Raw genomic sequence first — 22436 nt, 5'->3', positions numbered from 1 at the left:
TCGTATTTATGGAAAGATGCAATAGTTAGGTTGGAACAACCATGCCTGTTTGTATTACGCACTAAAAGCGCCAAAAGATAGGGTCAGAGTAAAGACGACTACAAAACAAGGTGCGTTGTGTTATCGTTTCTAGGTTGTTGTTTTTTTTTTTTTTTTTTTGCGCATTTGCTGGCTGCATGTGTTAGCACCAAAAAAAAATATTTTTTTAATATGTTGCAAATTGCCTTGCAGTTGTGCTGCTACCTGAAGCGTTCTTGGTTTGGCACAGGTTGTGCTAAAGCACTACGTTAAATCAAGTGTTTAGTGGAGTTAGCGGTTAGTTAGCGTTAGACTTAGTGTTAGTCAGAGTTATGTTAGAGTTAGAGTTAAAGTTAGTCAGAGTTGTTAGTTTTAAAGTTATTTATAGCAGTGTGTCGAACCGAAAAAAATACGGGTTCGGTTACGGTTCAGGTAAATTTAGTTTGTTCCGGTTCAGTTCCAGTTCGATTAATTCGATCCGAACCGGTTCGCGAACCGGTTCGGGGCGCTGAACCGGTTCGCGAACCGGTTCTGAAATTATAAATGACAAATTGCAACATCAAAATAAATGACAAATAAAACATCTGAAATCAGCACATACGAAACGGGATACATTGTAGTGTAAGGCTCAGGGATTTCTACCAGGAATGGTTTCTTTATGTGCACTCAAAGGTTACCTCACCGACGTTTACGCATTCGGACTTCATCTAATTGGGTCCGACGCAGTAGCTGTAAAATCTGCGACCTCCTTACAAACCCACTTACAAGTAGAACTCGCTAACTATCCCGCCACCTCGGCGTGTAAGCAATTGAAGGAACAGTGGGGAGAAAATACAGCCTTCTCTATTTGAACTAGCCTTCGGTAACTCAAATGAGACCCTTAAAGAAGTTTTCATTAAACAAGATACGGAATATGAAAAACACTTCACCGAACGCAACGCCAGAAGGACGTAATAGGATAAATATTAAAATGGAAGAGTTCGCTGTCTCACAAATATGTTAGCTTCTAAGTGCCTATACGAAACCGGAGGCATTATTATCAAACTCCACAGCCTTTTCTTTTCTCATTCCGATGGAAGCAAGCTTCAAACACTCGCGCATTTTAGAAACGTGTTATGAAATGAGCACACAGCAGCATTTAGGATTTACGAGATTGTAGGAAAATGAAATCCCGTAACGCGATTTTTTTTGTTTTTTTGCACAGCCTTTCAATTCTCTTTCTTCCGTGCAAGCCGCGACCAGCGCAATACTGGTTCCTATGTCAAGATTCATGGATGCAGCGTTTGTCAAGATTCATGGATGCAGCGTTTATATTCCTAAGACTGAGTGGAGAAGAAAAATATGTAAGCGAGGGTGTGTGTCAGTTGACGGCACTTAAAAAACAAATGGCATTGATAGCACATTCATTGTCAACAGCGCGTGACCGAACCGTTTTGACATGAGCCGGTAACCGTTATTTTTTTTCCGGTTCAGTTCCGGTTCGGGTTCATCGCGATAACAATATAACGGTTCGGGTTCGGGTTAAGTTCCGGAAAAAATACCGGTTCGGTTCCGGGTTTCGGTTCGGTTCGGTTCCGGTTCGACACCCTGATTTATAGTTAGATTTGGAGTTTTGGTATACTTATGCTTAGGTTACGTGATATGAAGTCATGTGACGTCATTTTTCCCGCTGAATTTAGTACTGAAGTTCGCGATTATACATTTTGAGGCTTCACTTCATCTAAAAATCTACCCCTTAAACATTTCAAATTAAAATGAAATAAATCGGATTTATTTTATATTTATTTGATGCAATCGTATTTATTTGATTAAACTATAATTAATTTTATTTACTTCAATTAGCTATAAATAGCAGTTTTTAATTCGTATACGTATGTGTAAATATGACATTGATATCAATCCATCGAATACTAAAAGCAATGCGGAAGAAAGATGCACTGTAAATTTGAAATGCACTTTAATTAACGACTTCTTACTGATTGAATAAACCTCGCCATAGTAGAAGGAAATCGGCTTGACATTTTAGTTCGTGAAAAGGCTTTCTTTGCTTTCCTTTTGCATTCTCATTTTCTTACAATTGGAAGTTACGTAACTGAAAAGCGAAGTAGATGGCAAAAAGGAAGCTCAATATTCCGATTTGCTGAAATACCACTGCTTTTTGCTCGTGTTCAGCCTAATAAACCTTTCTTGTATGGTAATTCTTTGTTTTAGATTAAAAAAAATGCATACAGGGAGCATGAAATTATAAAAAAGGGTAAATAAAAATATATTTTAAGGACGATTTTTGGAAAAGTTTGGATTTAAATCCAAACTCTGGTTTTTGAGGTAGCGTAGGCCGGTAACGCGTTCCTTTATTTTGTAAATAAGGAATAACGTATGTCGTCAATTCTTTTTCTTTTCGGTAAGGCCTGCAACACTGCGCAAGATGAACAAGAAATTGAACGCATAAGACGCGGATGATAAGATTATCATCGCGTTCCGCCACTGCTAGCTTTTTGCGCCTGACTCGCGTGTGGTAACTTGGGCGGGCCCCCGAGTTTCCCACGAGCTTCAAGTCGTTCTAACAGAGTTAATTAAATGGTTTTCAATTACGCTCAGCAAGTTTTTGATTGGAACCATATGTCTATTTTTACTAATTAAGAAGTTTATTAACGAATTTTAATTAATTACCCGACTTATCGTAAAGATTTCGCACCCACATATTGTCCCCCTGCCCATATAAGTCACCTGCACAAACCGCTTAAGTGTAACTTCCACGACTTATTTTAAACAAATCTGTAAAGCTAAAAAAATCTTCATTTACTGAAATAGGGCCATTGATTGATAGATTGACTGATTTATTAGTGTATATTAAATATGCGCTTCTTTTTTATATATAAAGCCGATAAATAAACTTTCCAAACATGTGATATTTAGAAGAACACTTTATTTGTTTCTCACGAAAGTAATCAACATTCCTTCCCATGTATCCCAGCGCCATGCCCACTATCTCCGCTGAGTTGAAGAAATGGCTTTGGGATAGTTTTAACGCTGGACCACAACAGCGTAATTTTCTTGTTCCTCGCAGATCCCAGAAAGGCAAGATCCAATACTGAAGAAATCATGATGCGTTCTTCGAATATACTCCCACTGGAAGTGAAAGAAATCAAAGGGCTAATCTTAGTTTGTCGTTATTCATGAAAGGGAGCATTAAATAATGCCGATATGTTACACAAAGTAATAAGAGAATAAAAATTTAGTTTGTGGGAACCTATCGTGTTCCTTCCCACCGCATCGTGCGCTGCTGACGCCATGTGGCGATAACACTAAAGGGGCGTTGCCGAAGTGGACAATCTCGTGGCCACAGCGGCGCTGCCCGAGGATGACAAGCTACAAGAGGGAAGGAAAGACGAGACGACGGTTACGGCTCTCGGCTGCGCGGGACGAACGAGAACAGCTGCCTGGCTTCTTGAGCGCGGGGCTTGGATTGCCGCCGCAAGCCGGTGACCTTGCCGGAGCCCCTGGATGACGGTGCCCCTCGAAAATTGTTCGGTTAATGAACAGTTAACCTAGAGCGTGTGTCGTGTCCACCCGAGGAAGCGGCGCTAAAGAACCGCCTACAAGTTATGAGTAAAACGAGAACAAAAGTAAAATTTAGCATCATTAAAAGGGACAAAAAAAAGTCCAACAGCTTATAACCGAAATGAGGACACATTGTACCGGCTAGAAAAGCTAGTGCAAAAGAAAAAAAATTATAGACGCAATAATTTTACACCTTAGAGACACGCTCAGTGACAACAAAGTACAAAATACAAAATTACTAAAAAAATGAATTAATTTTTTTTCAATCGGGCTTAATTGATTTAAATCAGATTACTTTTATTTGAGCTACTGTAGCTATAAAATAGTGCTTTTTATTGGCTAGATGTATTTTTAAACATGATAGATTGATTGGTCAATACGTCCCATCACTGAAAACAAAACAGAACGAAGAATTACGATAATTTTAAAGTACAGTTTAATTCATAACTTTTTCATTGAGTAAGCCGAGCCACAGCAGAAAAAAAAAACAGCTTGATTTTTTTAGGTCAATGAAAAAGCTTTTTTTTTTTATTGTCCTTTTTCGTTCCGACTTTTTTGCGATAGGTCATTACTTCTATAGTATTTGCTTGTTGCTTTCGGTCATTTTATAGTCTTTGCTTGTTGCTTTCGGTCACAGATGACCACACCTCAACCTTTTGTGCTTATATTCAACCTGGCGAAACATTTTTTTTTTATTTCTTGATTTAAACACAAAATGAACGCGCATAGAGAACATCAAATGATAAAAAAACACTAAATAGAACACAAATTTTAAAATGATTTTTGAGGATGTTTGTTATAAATTATCATTAGTAAAAGCGCTTAGATTTGAATTACGACTTAAATCGCGAGTTAAATCATCTTTATATTTTTTCTCAACCCTGGTGACAAAACCGGATTCAATATCTGAAAGCGAAAATAGGACTAGTCGCGGACTGTTATTCCTGGGAAAGTGAATTCGTTTTATATGAAACACTAGGTACACATAAACGGCTACAAGAAGCCATCTTCAAACAAATTATTACTGGTGCCTGGTACCAAAACGACTGTGTACCGAAAAGACCGCTTACAGAATTAACAAAGTATAAAGCTAACACGCACCTAAACGCCCACCGAATACCCTGGTCCTGAGGCGTCTATTGCCGAGACATCTAGATAAGGACCGTGAAATAAATCAACTTACCAATTAATATCTAAATGCATTAATCGGCCACTAAGGTTTAGAGCGCAGCTCCTAGGCGCCCGTTTCCGGCTTGAGCGGCGACGCCGTTGCCGTCGGCGTAACCGCGCTTGGCATTATGGGACGTTTCCCATAATGACGTCACACGTGACGTCACGTGTTACGTCACGTGGGTCACAAGTGACGTCACGAGGGTCACTAGGGTCACAAGTGCCGTCACGAATGCCACTCGTGAAGGCATCGACGAGGGTCACTACGGTCATCAGTGATGTGACAAGGATCATGCGTGACGTCACGAAGGAGGGAGGGGGAGGAAGGGAGGGGTTCGGAAGAGGGGAAGGAGGAGGAGAGGAGGGTTGAGGAGGAGGATGATTGAGGAGAAGGAGAGGAGGAGGAGAGGATACCCTCCTTTCCGTTCCCTCCCCCATCCTCCTCAAGAGCAGCGTTCTAATTCGGCGTTATAGGGAATTGTAAACGTCTTTCATCTTTTTTTTTTTTAATGAAGTAATTGATTCAAAGTAAACCTTTTATCTTTTCCGTCGTCCGTGATTGTTTGGCGAATGCACAGAAGGAAATCATTCAATGATTAGTGTGATATTTAAAACAAAACTAATCATAAATTTAGTACAATATTTTTACTAAGTACCTTGTTTGGAGAAAATAAAAGAGCTAAAAACAGCAGATTAGTAGAAGAATAGCGGACACAACAGAGTGACACTTTTGAATCACGTTTTTTTAATAAAAGAAAGGAGATTATCCACTGTTTTTTTTTTCACACACACGCGATTCAAGCAACTCCACACCACAATAAGCTACGCTTATTAATTCACTTCAAACGATTTCACGTGCTCCATCTCAAAACCAGAGAGGGTTGTCAAGAGAGTTGTGACCTCTGTACAGTGCTCACCAAACCTATACGCAAAACATCAACTGCGTTTTACATCACGTGAGCACTACCCTGGCGGCACCCGAAGAAGTGCCTAATGGCGTTGAGCTCAATGAAACAGCCCGAGCAGAGGTTGGCAGAGGAGGCCTTTCGCTCAAAGCCGAAATCGCGACTGAACCGAGGACAATTCATTAATTTCGCATGCCGTCAGTTTACACGTATCGCGCACTTTGCTTCGCGAAGGTGCATAGGTTTGACGTCGAAACCCTTAGTGATCGCATGGCCCATTCGGTGGGTATTTCACGTTTCTACTGAATGAGCAATCGAATAGCCGATAATTTCCGCAGTCACCTATTCATAGCTGTTCGAAAGTGTCGAAAAACATAAAACATCTGGCAGGCAAAACTGCTGCGTTATCTCCTATCTAGCCACGATTTTCTGTGTTTATACGCTAGTACAGGTTTTACTCGTTTTCTACATTCAGATGTAAAGAATATATCATACCATAAAAAGAAGTCGGCATACATCAATCGTCTTAAGGATTTCCTTTGAGTTTGACGAACATTGCTGTAGTTTATGGCTCTGTATACGAGCGATGCGCCGGAAGCGGCACTTACACAATAAACATCTCTTACTGTATCAAAACACACTCTCACTAACCACCTAGATTGTAACAAACGAGTGCATTTTTCTTAGGTCAAGGAGTTGGATCACACTATACGTCGTGCAATTTCGTCTGATCCTTGCGCACACCGTGCGTTTGTTTACCCCCTAAACACGACCACGTTATTTTGATTTTTCTCGACCTCACCCAATGACGTCACGCTCTTGGGAGCCTCGTCATCGCTTCGTTCCCTGCGTGTTTTCTGTGGTGCCCTTTGATTGGCGCGCTCCTGGTTGCGTTCCGATACGCCAAAGACGCATTTTAGAGCACTTGCTCGCCGTACTAACACCAACTGGAATGTCATCAAATCATTCACCCCAACAAAGCAGAGAAAGAGTGCGATATAAAAAGAGAGAAGTCTGATATTTTTCCGGGTGGAGAATTTTTTGGGGAGCGCACTCGGGCGACGTTTTGGCCGTTTTTTTTTTTTTTTTTATCATAGATGCTAACCCTTCCCATAATCGTCCCTTAGGCCACAAAGTCAAATATACTCACGAGGCAATATATAGAGTCGGTTCGATTCTCGAAAGTTCCACCACTGCACTCTGCTCGGCAATTTGACGCGACTGTCAGCTGGAATTACGACATTTATATTTATGCACCAATAAACAATAATTATTTGAATATTACACTAAATACACTTTGATCTTTAGAATAGCAGTGCCGATCCAGAATTTTTTTACTTTGCGCAACAGTTGTTGACTTTCTTTAGGCAATTCTTGCTAATTGCCTAAGAATAAACAAAAGTAACTATGTTACCAAACTACATCCCTCTACGAGAACAAAATATAATTCTGAACGATGATTTCGAATCGAAATTTTGAAAATATGTAACAATCAATCACGTCCGGTTCATCAGTATAGCTTGGTGCAGTAGGTTTGTTTTATAGATATGCACTCTCTGCACTAATGTTCCTATAATGTTTGTCACAAATAGTTCTATTGCACGTTGAAGTGCATTTGGGGGTAGCAGTTTAATTTTAACACTTCATAAGGACACGTTGTCTTAGAAGTCGATGAAATCTGAGGCTTTAAACAAGAACTGGCATTTGTCGCACACAGAGGATGAGAAACAGATCGTGCTCGAAAAGGCCAAATATATTGACCTACTTCTGTTATATATTATGTGCTATAGAGGTAACGACTCGGATTCCATATTGTCTAGAAACATCTCTATAGATATAACGCGCGTTTTAGTATTCGTCTAATTTCCTACGTCGCTAAGCACCTTCGGAAACAGTTAAATTCACTCGTTTTAGAAAGACATTAAGCAGCGACAGCATTTTACAGCGTTCCGAAAAAAAAAAACGCTTAACTTGGACTGTAAGCAGTGAGAGAGTGCAGGCGAGCTGGTAATCAATCGACATCTTGTAAACTCTGAGATGGGGAACGATGAGATTTTGTTGTGTTCGTCCGTTTTTTTATCGTTCCCCAACTCAGGGTTTACAAGATGTAACTTGGACGCCGTTTCTAAGTTTCGGTTTCTTCTCGAAGCGCGTCGTTGAGCCAGTGATCCTGCTCCCCGGTGGCCGAGGTGCAAACCACAGCCTCGCCTCCCTTGCACGATGTGCGTCTTGGCCAGTTCTAGGAGCAGGGCCGGTGGCGCAACGAAGCGCTCCGATAGAAAACCAGAGCGCATCCAAATTCGGCTTTTTTTAAATGCAAAAGCATTAACTGTCCCATGAAGCGGGGCCGGCGGCGTCTGTAACCACGAAAAGCGGAACCTAAAACCCGTAACCGCGAAACACGGCACGTAAAAACCCGTAACAACGAAAAGCGGCACCTAAATTGACTGCGACGCGACATATCAGGTGCTTTGTCACGGAAGCCGCCGCGGCCGCTCGAGGTCAAAACGGATGCGCCTTGGAAATAAAACACAAAGAAAAGCACAGCAATTTGTATTGCAATACAATTTTCCCACAAGGAACCTCTTGTTTTCTTTGATATTCCTACCCGTATATTTTCCAGAATGTAATGAATTGCAGACGACGCGACCAGAATAACTGAAAAAAACAAACACAACTAAAGGTGGGGAACTTGTATATATGTTTATTTTATTTGGAAGAGAAGTCCACGAAAATCCTCCAAAACATAGTTATGCCCGTTTTCCCTTTAAAGGGGCCCTGCAATCATATTTAAGCGTCTACCTTTTTTGCGGTTTCCACGTCTCTTGGGGTTAGGGCAAGCCAGCGGGCACGGAGGGAGTAACTAAATATCAGTGCGTCATATTTTAACCGGACGACGCGGAAACCTCCTCCACCGACGAGGGCGACCCGCGATACCGAAAACGCGCGAAATGTGACGTCTTTGGTCCTGGGCTTGTCACTGGTCAGAGCCTCTAAGAGCTTTTTTTTAGTCGAGATACAAAATATAAGTGTCGCAAACCGTTTCAATTATGTATGAAAGTAGTTTTTGTTCACTATTTTAGATCAGAAAAGAAACAAATGCAGTTTAGAAAGTACGGAAACGAGAAGTGACCCGTCGACATACCCGCCACCAAGCGGCGGAAAAAAAACGGCGCATAATAGAAAAGGCTAGTGGGATGAGGCTACGACAAACGAGGAGCGTAGAAAGGTCCCGGATGTACGCGGCGGCGCTGTGGTCGTATACCGGCTCAAGAGTCCGACCGGTTCCGAGCGTTCCGAAGGCCTTCGGCGCGGGCCCTGTTGGCGATTCGGCCATTTGGCGGTGCGTCAGCGCGAAGTGGCTCCCGTTCTGAACTGATCTTTACCCCGTGTTTGCTGTCGTTTGTGGCCAATGAAATGTTAGGCCGAATTAGTGTTTAGTCGCGCTGCAAATGCAATACGAGCTGCCCTGGCCGCCCGCTTCATACAGCCTATCCAACACGTGCTTTAGTGGCGCCCTCTCGAGCCGTCGACACGGAGTGCGTCAGCCGTGTGAGCTCGATGAGCTCACTCCTCCTCCTCTAGTTCAAGGCCACTCAAGGCAGGACCTACGACGTCATGAAGGAGGTTATTTCTTGCTTGTTTTTGTAATTCTAATTTGCCTATAACTTTTAATATAGAGTGAAATTTGAGAAAAGACAAGTTGGATTAAGTTACTACGTTCAGTACGCTCAGGTTCAGTGCAAATTAAAAACCAGTCAAAAAGTCATTGCAGGGCCCCTTTAAGAACCGCCGTAAAAAAAGTCCGACCTCTCTCGGAGCATTACTATCTTCCCCCTTTATGTAAAACATTAAGATATATATAAGTGCATTGTAGATTACATATATGTTATATCATCAAGACGTAGACGCTTCAAACGCCAAAATCATCGCTCCTTTCTCCGGCAATTAAATACTGTAAAACTACTCCGCGTGTCATAGGAACAACGCAAAAAAAAATTATATAGTTTTTTTTTTTTTTTATGTGAAAACGAGCGTGGAGTAGATATATGCTACCAGAATAAATAAGCACCTTCACCGTGACGACTGCGGTTCGTTTATTTTTTATTTTTTTTTCTAAATCTACTGTGTTGGCTTTCATATGAAACGTTTGAAAGGAGAGGAGAAGACGAGAGCGGGCGGAGACGTCAGGATGCCAAGCTCTGCTTCGGGTGATTAGTAGGTAGCTTTAAAGCTAGCTACCTTCATTTTTACTGCATTCGTTGAACGTGTTCGAAAGGGAGCCAAGGTCCGGACGCCGGTGTATAGCGTTCTGACGCGTTCGACAACTACACGGAAGACAAACCCGCAACCTGAGGACTGCGGCCTCCCTTCTCAACAGGCACGACAGAAGGATACCGCCTATGCCCGCGGGAGTGAGCCGCAAAGCCCAGACTCTCGTCCGCCGTATCGACACGAACACCCTTATGCTGCCGTCCCTGCGCAACCGCATATTTCAAGATGACCCGCAGCAGGGCTACTGTTCAGCATGCAACACCCTTGCGACGATGCAGCACCTTATCTGGGAGTGCCCCGAGCATGCTGCGGCTCGCTTCGAGGCCTTGGCTGACATCCCGGTAGCAGACCAATTTAACACCTTTGAGGACTGGGTGATCCCACAAGACAAGCCGCCGCGTACATTGGGCGCTTCTGTGGAACCAGCTCTGCAGCTTCTACGCCAGTGGTTTCAAAAACATTTGAGTCTGGGGGCCAGGAAGCCCATACCGGAAAGGTCGGGCCAACGCATCACCTTAAGGGGGCGGGGGGGGGGGGGGGGAATTGACAGACGATTGTAAAGAGAAGAGACCTCTATGCTTTTTGTAACTCACAGTTCTGCCAATGAGATGTTTATTTTTGATTTGGTTATAAGACTACTTTTGAACCTGACGTCATGTGATAACAAGAATTGAAATGACAGCGCCTCGCCAACATGCTGCCATTTTTAATCGTACAACAGAGAAAGGTCACTGTCTTTTTTGTTGCACGATTCACTGAGGAATTAACCAAGCTCCACATGTCTCTAACAAAATTAATCAGTTAATTTGGCGGTTCTTGCTTTCCTGACGATTTTTATTACAACACTGAAAAAAATACTTTGAAGGCTCTAATCCTGAGCTCGTAGCTTTATCTTTGGCAGCTACTCCTGGTGATCGAGATTTAGTGCAGCCGAGATCTTCGTGATTGCAGCAGTAGAGGAATTGTTGTACAGAGTGCGACGCTGTTAGCGCGAACAAGCGATCGCCAGTTTTTCCACTTTTCTCTTTGAAACCAAGGGATGTCATCCAAGTTATCACTGCTTCGGAAGGAGCTCACTTAGTTCTATGATGTAAGTGAAGAAATTTCGTGCTCGCTAATACCATTTAGAAGGAAAATGCGAAAATGCGCCGATGTCGTGTTCGCGCTAACAGTGTCGCGATGTGTACATCGCAAAAGGCTGGGAAGCAAAAAATAAAGCGAAACAAAGGGCGAATGAACACAGATAAGTATAAGCTATGTGAATACGTTAAAAGGGCAGAGCTAATTTTAGCGAAAATTAATCGGCGAGATGAGATCACTATGGCGCATGCCATTTCTAGCGCATGGGCACCGGGACTCGTAGGCGGTTGCTCGTGGGCCGCGTCCCAGCAAGTCGCGGGCCGCGTGTCTGAGACCCCTGTTCTACGCGGACGGCGGATTAGCGGAGCTTTTCCCCCGATGGCCATCGGTGACTGCAAACTCCCTTCAATAATCCCATTGCACGGTCGCGGTTTGGAGCGTTTGGCGACATTTTGCAGCGCTCCATAGTGAAATGTCCGTCGGCCGCCCTCTAGCGCGGCTGTGCGAATATATATATATATATATATAATCATTTTTTATGCCGGTGCGGATGCTTTAAAGCAAGAGCAGCTATCTATGGCATTAAATAAAGATGTTTTCTCAACTCAAGGCTCCATTTGACTTTACGGCATTCGTCGAACTGGCTCGAATGCGAAAGCCAAATGCCGAACGCCGGCGTTCCGCGTTCGACAAGTTCTGATGTTAGAACGGCAGAGATCGGAGTTCTGACGTCTCCACGCGCTTTCATCTCCTCCTCTCCCTCGGTTTTTCGACGCATAGTATAGAAATATTATAGTAGATATAAATCATGATTAACAAGGTAAGAAAATAAATAGATAGGGATGTATTACATTCGGATGAATCAAAATATCTGTTGCCTTGCATCCTTTCGTGTGCATCTGTTCGGGAGGCTTGTAGGGTTCTGAAAAGTACAAAAAGAAAGCATAAATGTTTCATAGTTTGCTATGTAAATGGAGTCATAATTCGGTAATGATAGTACAGCATGAACTTGTTCCAACATGAGCATCAAATAAGTTCCATAGAACTATAAACCAAACGTTCTAGTCACGCCTCGGCAACAGCGGCTCAAGCAGGGACGTGTAAACCATCTCAAACAGCCACTGCGTTGGAGGTCTTGTTTGCTTGCGATCCATCAGAAGTCAATCCCCACATATGTACAAACATGGAATTGGTGGCAATGCAATTAATGCAAAAATGCAAGCAAGCTGGACAAGAATGACAAAAATAATCCCTGGAAAAGGGGAACAGTGGACAGTCTTCCGTCCCCCTCTTTCCACTTCACCAGGGAATTATTTTCGTCAAGGGATTAGTGATTTTTCTTTCAGCTGCTCAAAGATTGTGATTAATATTTTTCAGAGCTGTGGTGTACTCGCCTATTCTGCACCAACATCGTAATAAATTGTGGTGCTCAACTTAACCATCCATAAGCAAAATATCAGAGAGCTCTGATGTTATATTCGCGCTTGCTGTGTTTTATTTGTAGTTTTTTGACCAGATGTTTGGCCGTTGTATGTAATGTAGCATTAGAAACAGATGCTTCCGAATTAGGGTGCCAATGTGGGGTATTTTGTTCGTACTGACAAAAGGTAGACCAGCGCGCAAAACAACAGGGGGAAACTAGAAGTGCGCACAGGACAAGCGCTGATTTTCAGCTGAACTTTAATCAAAACAAAAACATCAACACCGAACACATCACGGTTTGGTCAATCGACATGTATCAAAAAACGCAACCTCTTTGCCGTGTTATTGCCGCGACGTCTGGCTGACGCATTTCGTACCCCCTATGTTAATCGCATAAGGTTATAAAATTTTCTGAGTCATTCGGCCTCTGTCTTTGCCAATAACTGTAGTTGACACATCTTCCCGTCTGGTCAAAGTAGGGCTTTTTACACGTAAGCGGAATATTGTAAACAACTCCCACCTTGTTGTCAATATATAGATTTTAGCGCTTTACCGAGCAAGTGGGGCCATTACCTTTCCCATTCGCAACTCCAGGTCAAAGTTGTCCAAACTTACAGGGGACAGAAGACAATAAGGACAGATCGTACCGCAGCGAAACTTTTTTCCAGTTGTGTGAAATATCGTGCAGGTACTGAATGACAAGCGGTCTTCTGCTCGGCTTTTCTCTCTGGGGTGAGCTTTTTCCCTTTAGTTTCCTTATTAAAGGGATACTGAACCGAAATTTCGAGCTCACTAAACAAGGCTGGGCGGATAGGTGGGAAGCTGCAAAACCAAAAAATATCCCTCATACGGCGATTTATCTAGCGGATCGCTGTATTTTTTGAAAAAGAAGTGCGCGATTGAATCCGGCCCTCGAGGCCGACGAGACAAGGCACGTCACGATTCCCATTCTCTCTCCTCATCTCTACGTCCCGTCAAGCTGGTGAACCGAAGCGAGGAGGAGAGAAGCAAGGGCGCCTCCCCTCTCTCTCAAATTCTCCCGGAGGACTGTTACGTCAAAGAGCTCGCTTGATCGCGCCCTTCGTTTCCAAAAGTACGGCGATCCGTTTGAGATACCGATGTACGAGTGATGTTTTGGAGTTCGTAGCGTCCCGTTCAACACTTCTGCAGCCTTACTTTGCGAAATCCAAATTTCGGTTCAGTATCCCTTTAACAAGACCTCCGCAACGCTCAATAAGACTGATATTGGGAAACCCGCAGCGGCCACCCGTTTTTCCTGCCGGCCAAACACGACTTCTCGAGGGTGTCCTATAGGCAAGAATAAGCTGTACTTCTTTTTACTCATTTAGAGTGCGGCAAATCAAACGGAACGAGATCCTTCTTCGAACGTGGGAATTAACACCAGCAGGCGTGTCTAGCCGTGAATTTTAATTTCAGCTCTAAAAAAAGTGGAAACCCTCCCTTCTGTACCGTTTCCTCTTCCTCTTCGAGAGCTGCGCTCTTATTTCGAATTACAGAAATTTGTTAACGACTTACATTTTTTACACAAGATTCGTCCGTATATATGTGAATTTTCGACGCGTAAATACAGGCAATGGTGGATAAAGTGAGTTGCTTAAGCACTAGTAATTGGGTATTTCATTCCTTTTTGATGCCTTTAATGTCAAGTTTCACAACGGGGACAGGGAGTCTTCATGGAGGTATCATTGTAAGTCCAAATGAGCCTATATCATCAGGGATGTATTGCCCCATTTCTGACAATGCCTTTGAATACTCTGAGAAAGGTCATTTTTTTGCAAGTTTAGCAAGTAAGTATTTACTATAATTAGTACCATGTCCTAGATGAACTCGCAATGTTTCTTGCATTATTAGTACGTCTACAGGTGTGGCGCGTGCCTCAGCAACTGTGCCCAGAGTCGAGACACGAGTAGCAGGCCCAAACAGCCACGGAGGTTTCGTGCTTGAATTGCTCTGAGGCCTTAGATGTTGGTTTGGGACGCTATATCGAAATAAGCAGACAAATAAGGCCATACATATTTGTATTAGGGATCTTACTGTCGCGCCCCACGTGGCTCTACCGATGAAGCGTCAAGAACATTGACACTGGCGAGCGTTTTGCGCAAGTACAAAATATGACGTGACAGGTTAGGCAAGAAAGGTAAAAAACACAGGCGAGCTTGTGAATGGTATCCATAATAACCCTGAGACGAAGGAAAAATAAAAAAAAACGGACAGTTGTACTGTCCGTTTTTTTTTTATTTTTCCTTCGTCTCAGGGTTATTATGGATACAGGTTAGGCCCTTGTCGATAATGATTCTAAGAAATGTGTGGCATTTAACGTATGGTGTTGCTTGTTCGCCTATCTTAAGTGGGTATTTGGAAATGTTTAGGATGGTAAACGCCATAGCTGCTTATTTGTAACTGAAAACTTTGAGGCCACGACTGCAAGATAATTTTTTATTTTGTTTAGTGCAGACTGAACCCTTGCCTTTGCTTGAACTCGTGTAGATTCAGAGGCCCATATACAGATATCATCGGCGTAGAACGATGCCTGGATGGTTGGGGGCAGTATTTTGGTGAGACGGGTGAGAGCGATAACAAATTGTATAGGACTCGGGACGCCCCCCTGAGTTACACCACAGGTCAACGGGTAAGAAAGCGTGTTTCCTTCTTTTTAGACACACAAATTTATCTTCCTGTGAGGTAGCTTACTATCCACCAGTATAAGTGTCCCCCAATGCCAATTTCCCGGAGAGCTTCAAATATTTTTTTATGAGTGACGCTATCAACTGATCCTTTGATAAGAAGCTATTGTAATTTAACGATGTGCTTGTTCTTGTTGTACGTAAGTTACGAGATCGATGGTCCCTCGTCGAAAGCCTTACATGATTTCTGGATATAACCCTTTCTGTTAAAGATACCGATCTAGACGGCGGCGGATTATTTTTTCCATTATTTTTCCTACGCAGCTCGTGAGCTTGACCGGACGGCACGACGTTAATTGAAGTGGTGATTTGCCAGGTTTGAGAAGAGGCAAACTCCTTTCCATTTTACACGAGTCTGGAGCATTTTTATTGATCAACAAAAGGTTGCATATATACCAAAAAAAAAAGCTTTCGCGCGTTCTTCCCTATATGTATCAAATAACTACTACGTACATGCCGTCAGGTCTCGGTGAGATGTGAGTTGTAACAGGAGGAAGTGCAGCATCCAGTGCGCTCATTGTGGAAAGGTCATCCATAGCTTTCTCACAAAATACCGACTCGACTGTGGTGCGAGCTGTGGAATGGCTTCAAAGGGTTGTGTATGTTGGCAACAAAATAGGATACTTGTTTGCCACATCTTTCTCTGAACAATTTCTTGAAAACGCCAACCAGCGAAATGGACCGGGAGTTGCTAGAAAGATTTAAGTCCTCGTCATATCTTTCATATTTCACATAATGGCTTTTTTGGATCTATATTTTCGCAGAGCGTCCTCTAGTAACGTCGACCGAGCTTTTTAGAATAACGACAAATTTGTTTTAGCACTCTGCGCAATTCGTGGAGATTTTGTATGTATTTAGTTGTCTTGGATCGTCGTTCAGCCTTCCGACGTCTAGCGCGGTGGCGCTCATGTTTTGCGTCGATTATTTTTTGCGTAGACGGAACGTTAAATTCAAGTGTGTTTTATACTGCACAAAACTCAATGACCTTTCTAAGTGAGATAATTCAGTAGCATTCTTGCATTCGTTCGTCATTGTTTCTTCAAACGTATACCATTTAGTTCGTTATAGGAAGTGTTTTTCGTATATTGGTAAACCTCTTAATTGTTGTGTGCGTGGGTACGTTCTCACTCCTACGAGTTTCAATATTTGCAAACCATGTTGTTTGCGATGTCATTATGGCGGCCCCGAATCAAGCAAATCGAGCTCAATAAGGGTTAACGAGGACGCTACGTCTCTTGTACGGGACGAGAGGAGCAGCAAATTAAAGCGTAACACGAGCGTTCAGCGAACTGTGTTTATTTACAAAGCCAGATTCCCGCAGGTAGAAACTTGCGTTTCAAATGCAGTTACTCAGTCTTCTCGTCGTCAGCACTGCGATGTTAAACGGAGGCAACCGATACCCAGTTACTTCGCGCACTTTACTTCTTACCTTTGCTGTTCCTCAAGTCATAATTCCTTCGTCAACCGCACATCAGGGAGGAATGGGAAACCAATCCTCGAAACCAAAAGCCGCTCTCAAAAGAACAAACTCGAAGCCACTGTTTATCGCGTAGCGTGAAAGAAGGCTAAATCACTTGCCACCAGATGGCAGGGTCAAGCAGACTAATTACAAGAAGCTAGGCCAGGTAGGCGGCGCCATGTACCGCCCGATTTATGTTCCACAAAAAAAAAAATATTTTATCTCCTCACGTTACCATTGCGCTTCAGGATCTTTGGGAACCTCAATTATACACACATGTAGACTCATTACGCACACTACAAGCATCAGCTGAACGCACGTTCAGCGGATACACATACATGGCACATACAAACATCAATACAACAGCACACTAACCCGATCACTACTCCCGAGCTCGGCGTTTCCGTCTTTCATAATGGTCGTTTTGAACACACGAAATTTCTCGGTGACTGCCTAAGCAATAAAAAATATTCCGAGCATGTTGATTTTTTTCCAGAAGTGTCATACCTCTGAGAGTATTTTGAATAGCTCACGAGATGAATCTCTTAACAAAAAGAAAACGCTCGATCATGCCGCTTCAATGCGGCTCCAAGCCATGACTCTGTTTATCCGCACAGCACGTCGTAGCCAGTACTCCTACTGTAGTGATTGTTTTTTTTCTATTTGTGCCGTTCGCGCACGGCTACAATGGCCGTCTTGAATTAATTTCTGTAGAGCGGATATTCACTCAGCTGGAAGTGATGCTTCACGGGCAGAAAAATCGCTTTTCGATCAACTTGAATGCAGTCAAAGCCGCGACTGGCGGCAGATGTTAAGTGTACACATCTACGCTGTGGCGAGCTTGAAAACTTCTAGCGCTCATCCCAGCGCGCCACTTGAAGGGCAGTTCCTCCAGGAACCGTAGTATATTTAAAGGGCAACTCCACTCCACTTTTACAATTTTTGGGTCATGATCTGTTTAGTCGAAGTCGGCGAGCCTGAATCACGATATATAATTTGTTTTTCGGTAGTGTGTATAGCTTTGTAGATATCGCGAATCCAAGTATCGTTCCGGCGGCACGGCGAAATCGAAACTACCGGCTGACGCAGCTTGGCAACACTAATATTATGGCGTGTCGTCGGCATGACCTAGTTCTAGTGCCGAGCTCCTGAGCCGATGCACCCACAGTGTCGGCTCAGTCGCACGTGAAGTTTCAAAACAGAAGGTAATTTGCACATTTTCTTTTTTACCGCTTCACTTTGTTAATATGCAGCAAATGTAGTTGGTTTAGTGCGTATTTATAAATATGCCGGCCGAAAAGCGAATCCGACTCCTATAAATATGACGCGGTCAGTGCCGGCGCAGCGTAACTGTATTTGTTTCTTGCTCGCGTACCGAGAGCAAAATAAATAATGGGAGATGGATGGACAGATAAGCGGTCTAAGTTGTTAAAACTAAGGTGCCTTTATGTGCACGCTAGTTAGATCAGCCGCGACCTGCTGCGTCCGGCCGATCGTGCTGGAACAGACGGTGGACGGTACGCGAACAGCGACGGTGCCGCATCGTTCTTCAAAGACGCGTGTATCGTGGAGAAACCCGCAAAAGTCAGCAGCCGCAGATCCTGTGTGTAGGCGTCTGTCGTAAAGTGCTGGGAGCAGAGCTTCACGTTGGAGCTCGGAGTCAACGGTCTTCCGAAGTCTATCCGGCAAACGGCACCCACCCACACCTTGTGCCTCTTCCGGTCTTTTGGGAACTTGTGGAACCGCCGGGTTGCGCACCGGATTGTTGGTGCAACCCACAGCACTACAAGTCGTGCTCGACATTGCCCAACGCGAGTCCGGCGAGTCTCTCCGGCTCCACGACACGCGTGTGAGCGAGCAGCACCGCTTCGCTATCTCCCGCGCTGTCGCGGAAGCAATGCTGTAGTTAAACGAACTGCCCGGACGCTAATAAAAATAGGAGAACACAGGACAACGTGGTAAGAACCTCTTGCCGTCAGCAGAACGCAGAATGCCACGGAAAATGAAGCGTTCGCGGTGTCCGTACGAGAGCGTAGGACTAAACCTACGTCATTGCCCAGTGTTGCTTCACTAGCTCACCCGGTTCCAGGGTTGCTCACCCGCTTTCGTGCCGCTAACCGAGCCAGGAAACCATTTTTAATATTGGTTTTAATCAGTAATGCGGCGTCGGTTTGACGTGATATTTTGGGTATGACCGTATTTTGACCTCCTAAAGTGATATCAGTAATTTCGATAGGGTCGACTTTTTGAGTGGAGTTGCCCTTTAAAGGGGTACTCCACCGATTTTTTGAGCTACCTCAACTAACTATATTTTCTGACTCCCCGGCCTTTACTCTCTCCGGTATGCTATTTAGAATCGCGAAATTCATATTAGTTATTGCGAAATCGGCAAATGAAAATGATGCAAAAACCAACATTCAAATATACGCGCGCTTTTCGGGGCCGTGACGTCAGTGGCAGGCAGGCTTGCCAGTCGAGCAAGCAGCCAAAAAATAGAATATGCCAATCATTCGTTCCGTGCTGGAGCGCGGGTACTGCAGCGAGCTTCCCAAGCATTCATTTGACACCATGAAACTGCTTCGAATCAGTTTAAAACAAAATCTACAGCCCAAAGAGTGAACCCCTGCCTTCCACTGACGTCACTTTTTCATTGTTGCCAGTAGAGACTTCGAGCTTGAAAAACACGGTGAGGACCAAAACTGTAAATTCAATAACTTCGCGAAAAAACAATATTTTGACCTAATATTTGGGATACTATTTTCGCGATGTTTGTTGGTTAGTTTAGCAAAATTTCAAGCAAATCGGAGACAATGAAAAAATCGGTGGAGTAGCCCTTTAAGCAGCAAAATAAAGGATAGCTTTTTTCGATTTTACCTATTATTCTTTTTTAATGCTAAAATTTCACACTGTAAATATACGTACTTTCCGTTATAATTTCGTGCTGTTCAGTCCTTTCCCCATAGCACAACCGCTCTCGGGGAGGAAACAACTGAGAGTCACATTGGCCACTGTACGATAGGAGCTTACGGTTCAGACCAGCTCTCCAACATGGCTATCCGCACGTCGATTGATTGGACATAATCCCTCAAGTGGTCTTAAACTCTTTAATGTAAAGCGGAATGTCAACCAGCGACAGCCTGCCCCCTCCGATCACGGCCCAACCAGCCGCATCAATGCCCGACCAGTTTACGTCATCTCATCTTGTTGTTACACCACTGATATGCGAGCACACGGTCACATCTATGATGATTCCAGTCTTTCGCTCACAACGCACAACACTGCCATCACGATGCTGCTGCTATGTTGCTGACGCGCAGAAATACAGAGCCACGTTGAATGCCGGTTGGCACTTGGCATCGGAAAACACTACCGAACTCAGCACGGAAGGCAGCTGGCAGCAAAACCTGCCTGTCTTGGACGCAGTTCCTGCGATTTCCACAACGCCGAAATCGTCGACACAGTTCCGCGTGGTTCCGCTACAGTGGCCTAGAGAGTTTAGTTCCGTGTAGGTCCCGCAATCCAGAGACGGCCATCTTACCCAGTGTACGTAGCGCTGCTGGCAATGCTCCGGAACTTCGCTGTTTTTAGCGGCTTCGTTTGCTCGTTTGATAAATTAGTGGTAAAAAACGTCGATACAACCGAAATGTTCTGCACGTTTGGACTAGAAGACGCAATTACAGGCGGCCTTCGCTGCCACTGAAGCTCGATCAACTCAACATTTTTTAAGCAATGTGCGCAACGTGCTTAAAAAACCGAACCGAAAGAAGTTTAGTCGGGATGGCAAAAGCTTTCCCCTGTCTGCCTGGAGAAGGAGAAAAAAGTCTCGTTCCTCCCTTCTTCTTTTGTCCGCTTGGGGACGCGTCAGTAGAAGGGGATAAGACGCGCCGTTGATACCTTTTTGCTCTATATTTTCTTAGAGCACAGGAGCTCCACGAGAACTCTCGGTGAACACTGTTGACTGGAGCGAGGAGCGCAAGAAGCTGTCGCTCCGTCGTTCGTTTTTTTTTTTTTTTTTTTTTTTTTTTTTCATTTGGGATTGTACTCGCCCTACGTAAGCATTTATAATATGTTTCTTCTTGTTCTTTACTTTCTAAGTCCAGGGTCCCTTTGACTCTTCTACAAAGCGTGGGGGCATTTCCGGTTAACCTTTTCATTGCATAAGTGGTGACACAATTTATCGTGCAGTGTACACATCTGGAACTTTTATCTGCTCTTTCACAAATAACGCTCACCCGTGTGTTGGTAGCATATTTTAAGAACAAAACGATGCATTGCATAAATGTAATAAAGGTTGACTGGGAGGATTTGAAAAAAAAAAAAAAAAAAGACTCCCGGGAGTTTTAGAGTGGCGGCCAACGCTTTGCTTGGACACCGTGTGCGAAAGCTAATTCGACATTCTTAAAGGCTAATGAAAATGGACACTGAATGTGAGATATCTGCAGAGAGAATTCCAAGTGAAATTTCGAAATGCTGTTTTGGTATACCCGTAAGACATACGGGCCTGGCCGTACAGGCCATTGGCCTTCTGGTACAGCCCATTAACCCGCAGGTACAGACCACTAGAACACAATACTGGTCACCATTATTAAGATACCGGTACCGGTATGAGGATACCGTCCGCTTGCTTATACCATGTTTCGACAGTAGCGTCGTACCGGTGTTATCTGTATCCCTCTAATGACGACCAGACACCCGTGTTGGCGGACGCCGTCCGATATTGGGTGACCCGTATCCATGAAGCGAAAACCGGTATATGATAGGGGTGACCGGTATGAACCTGTATAAACCAGTATATAATCGTACAAACTTTATTTTTTTTTAATAAAGAAGAGAGCAAATTGTTGGCTCCACTTCAGGGCCTTCAGGAACGTTCTTTGAAATATTTAAACAGTGCGATTTTTTACTTGTTCTTTTTTAATACAATCAAAACTTTGAAGCTGCTTAAAAAAAAAGCAAGAAAAAAAAGCTTTGTGAATGAGTTATAATATATCAAGAGAAAGTGCGGGATAAGTCAAGAAAACTATGTAGGCTAAGTAGTAACGTGGGCATCAACATGCACATATTTAGAATATTTTATATTTCTTATTTTACTTTATTTTTTAATACCGATAACCGGACTTCGCGTTGTTAGAGGATTGATGGCTGTACAGAATTATACGAAGCGCCGACATAATATTAATTCGGTGCGTGATGCTTTGTTTTCTTAATTCTTTTTATGAATTGATATATAGAAAAAAGTAGAGGCTAGTTTTAAGTTCAAAGCGGATTGACATCTTTGTTGGTTTCCTGTGATTGAGGAACGTGCACATTTCTAGACGTCTAGCATTTTCTCTAGAAACTAAATTATTTTCAGTGAGTCCTTGTTTTTAAGCACGGAATTGTTATTTTTGAAATTACACAGGTGCGGTGGCTATGAAGTTTAGCTTATACTATTCTGGTAGGGTATTATTTAGCTTTTTTTTGGCACCTAAGGAGCTTCTGGTTACCTAGTTGCCATTTTTAGAAATATGATGGAAAGAAAAATAATTTATCGGATTGTCATGGTGCAAATGTCAAGTAAAACCAAGTTGGTGCCTTGATAGCAATTAGTATCACTTGAAACAATATTCGCTCATATCCACGAGAATAGGCCCTCATACTCACCTCGTTGAACACACTGTCCATTAAAACAAACACCAATTTCCTTGACCAATACAGTCGAACGCCAAAAACGGGGCCACAGACGTTTTCCTCTGGATTGAAACTGCAAAGATAATCAGAGTTCCAAAAAATATGGAGTGTCAACAACTGTCATCGGCCGTGTAAGTACCGGTAACAATTTGTTTTTAATTATTTGGGCAT

The 22436-nt window shown here is 43.4% G+C and overlaps 1 protein-coding gene across 1 annotated transcript in view; it reads right to left on the bottom strand.

Moving 5' to 3' along the window:
• Nucleotides 1–3042: 3042 nt before the first annotated feature.
• The window catches only part of LOC115314350, an 89215-nt gene continuing 69821 nt past the window's right edge, over nt 3043–22436 (bottom strand). The window contains exons 10-13 of the mRNA XM_029973397.3: nt 22239–22338; nt 11861–11931; nt 6805–6882; nt 3043–3147 (exon numbers count right to left, since the gene is read on the bottom strand). Of these exons, the coding sequence (XP_029829257.2) occupies nt 3043–3147; nt 6805–6882; nt 11861–11931; nt 22239–22338 (354 nt within the window). The remainder of the gene's footprint in view (nt 3148–6804; nt 6883–11860; nt 11932–22238; nt 22339–22436) is intronic.

The sequence above is a fragment of the Ixodes scapularis genome, unplaced genomic scaffold (genome assembly GCF_016920785.2).
Source record: "Ixodes scapularis isolate PalLabHiFi unplaced genomic scaffold, ASM1692078v2 PGA_scaffold1__304_contigs__length_218370807, whole genome shotgun sequence".
In the NCBI taxonomy this organism is placed as follows: domain Eukaryota; kingdom Metazoa; phylum Arthropoda; class Arachnida; order Ixodida; family Ixodidae; genus Ixodes; species Ixodes scapularis.
Note: the sequence above shows the minus strand (reverse complement) of the source record. Positions and strands in the feature narration are given on the sequence as shown.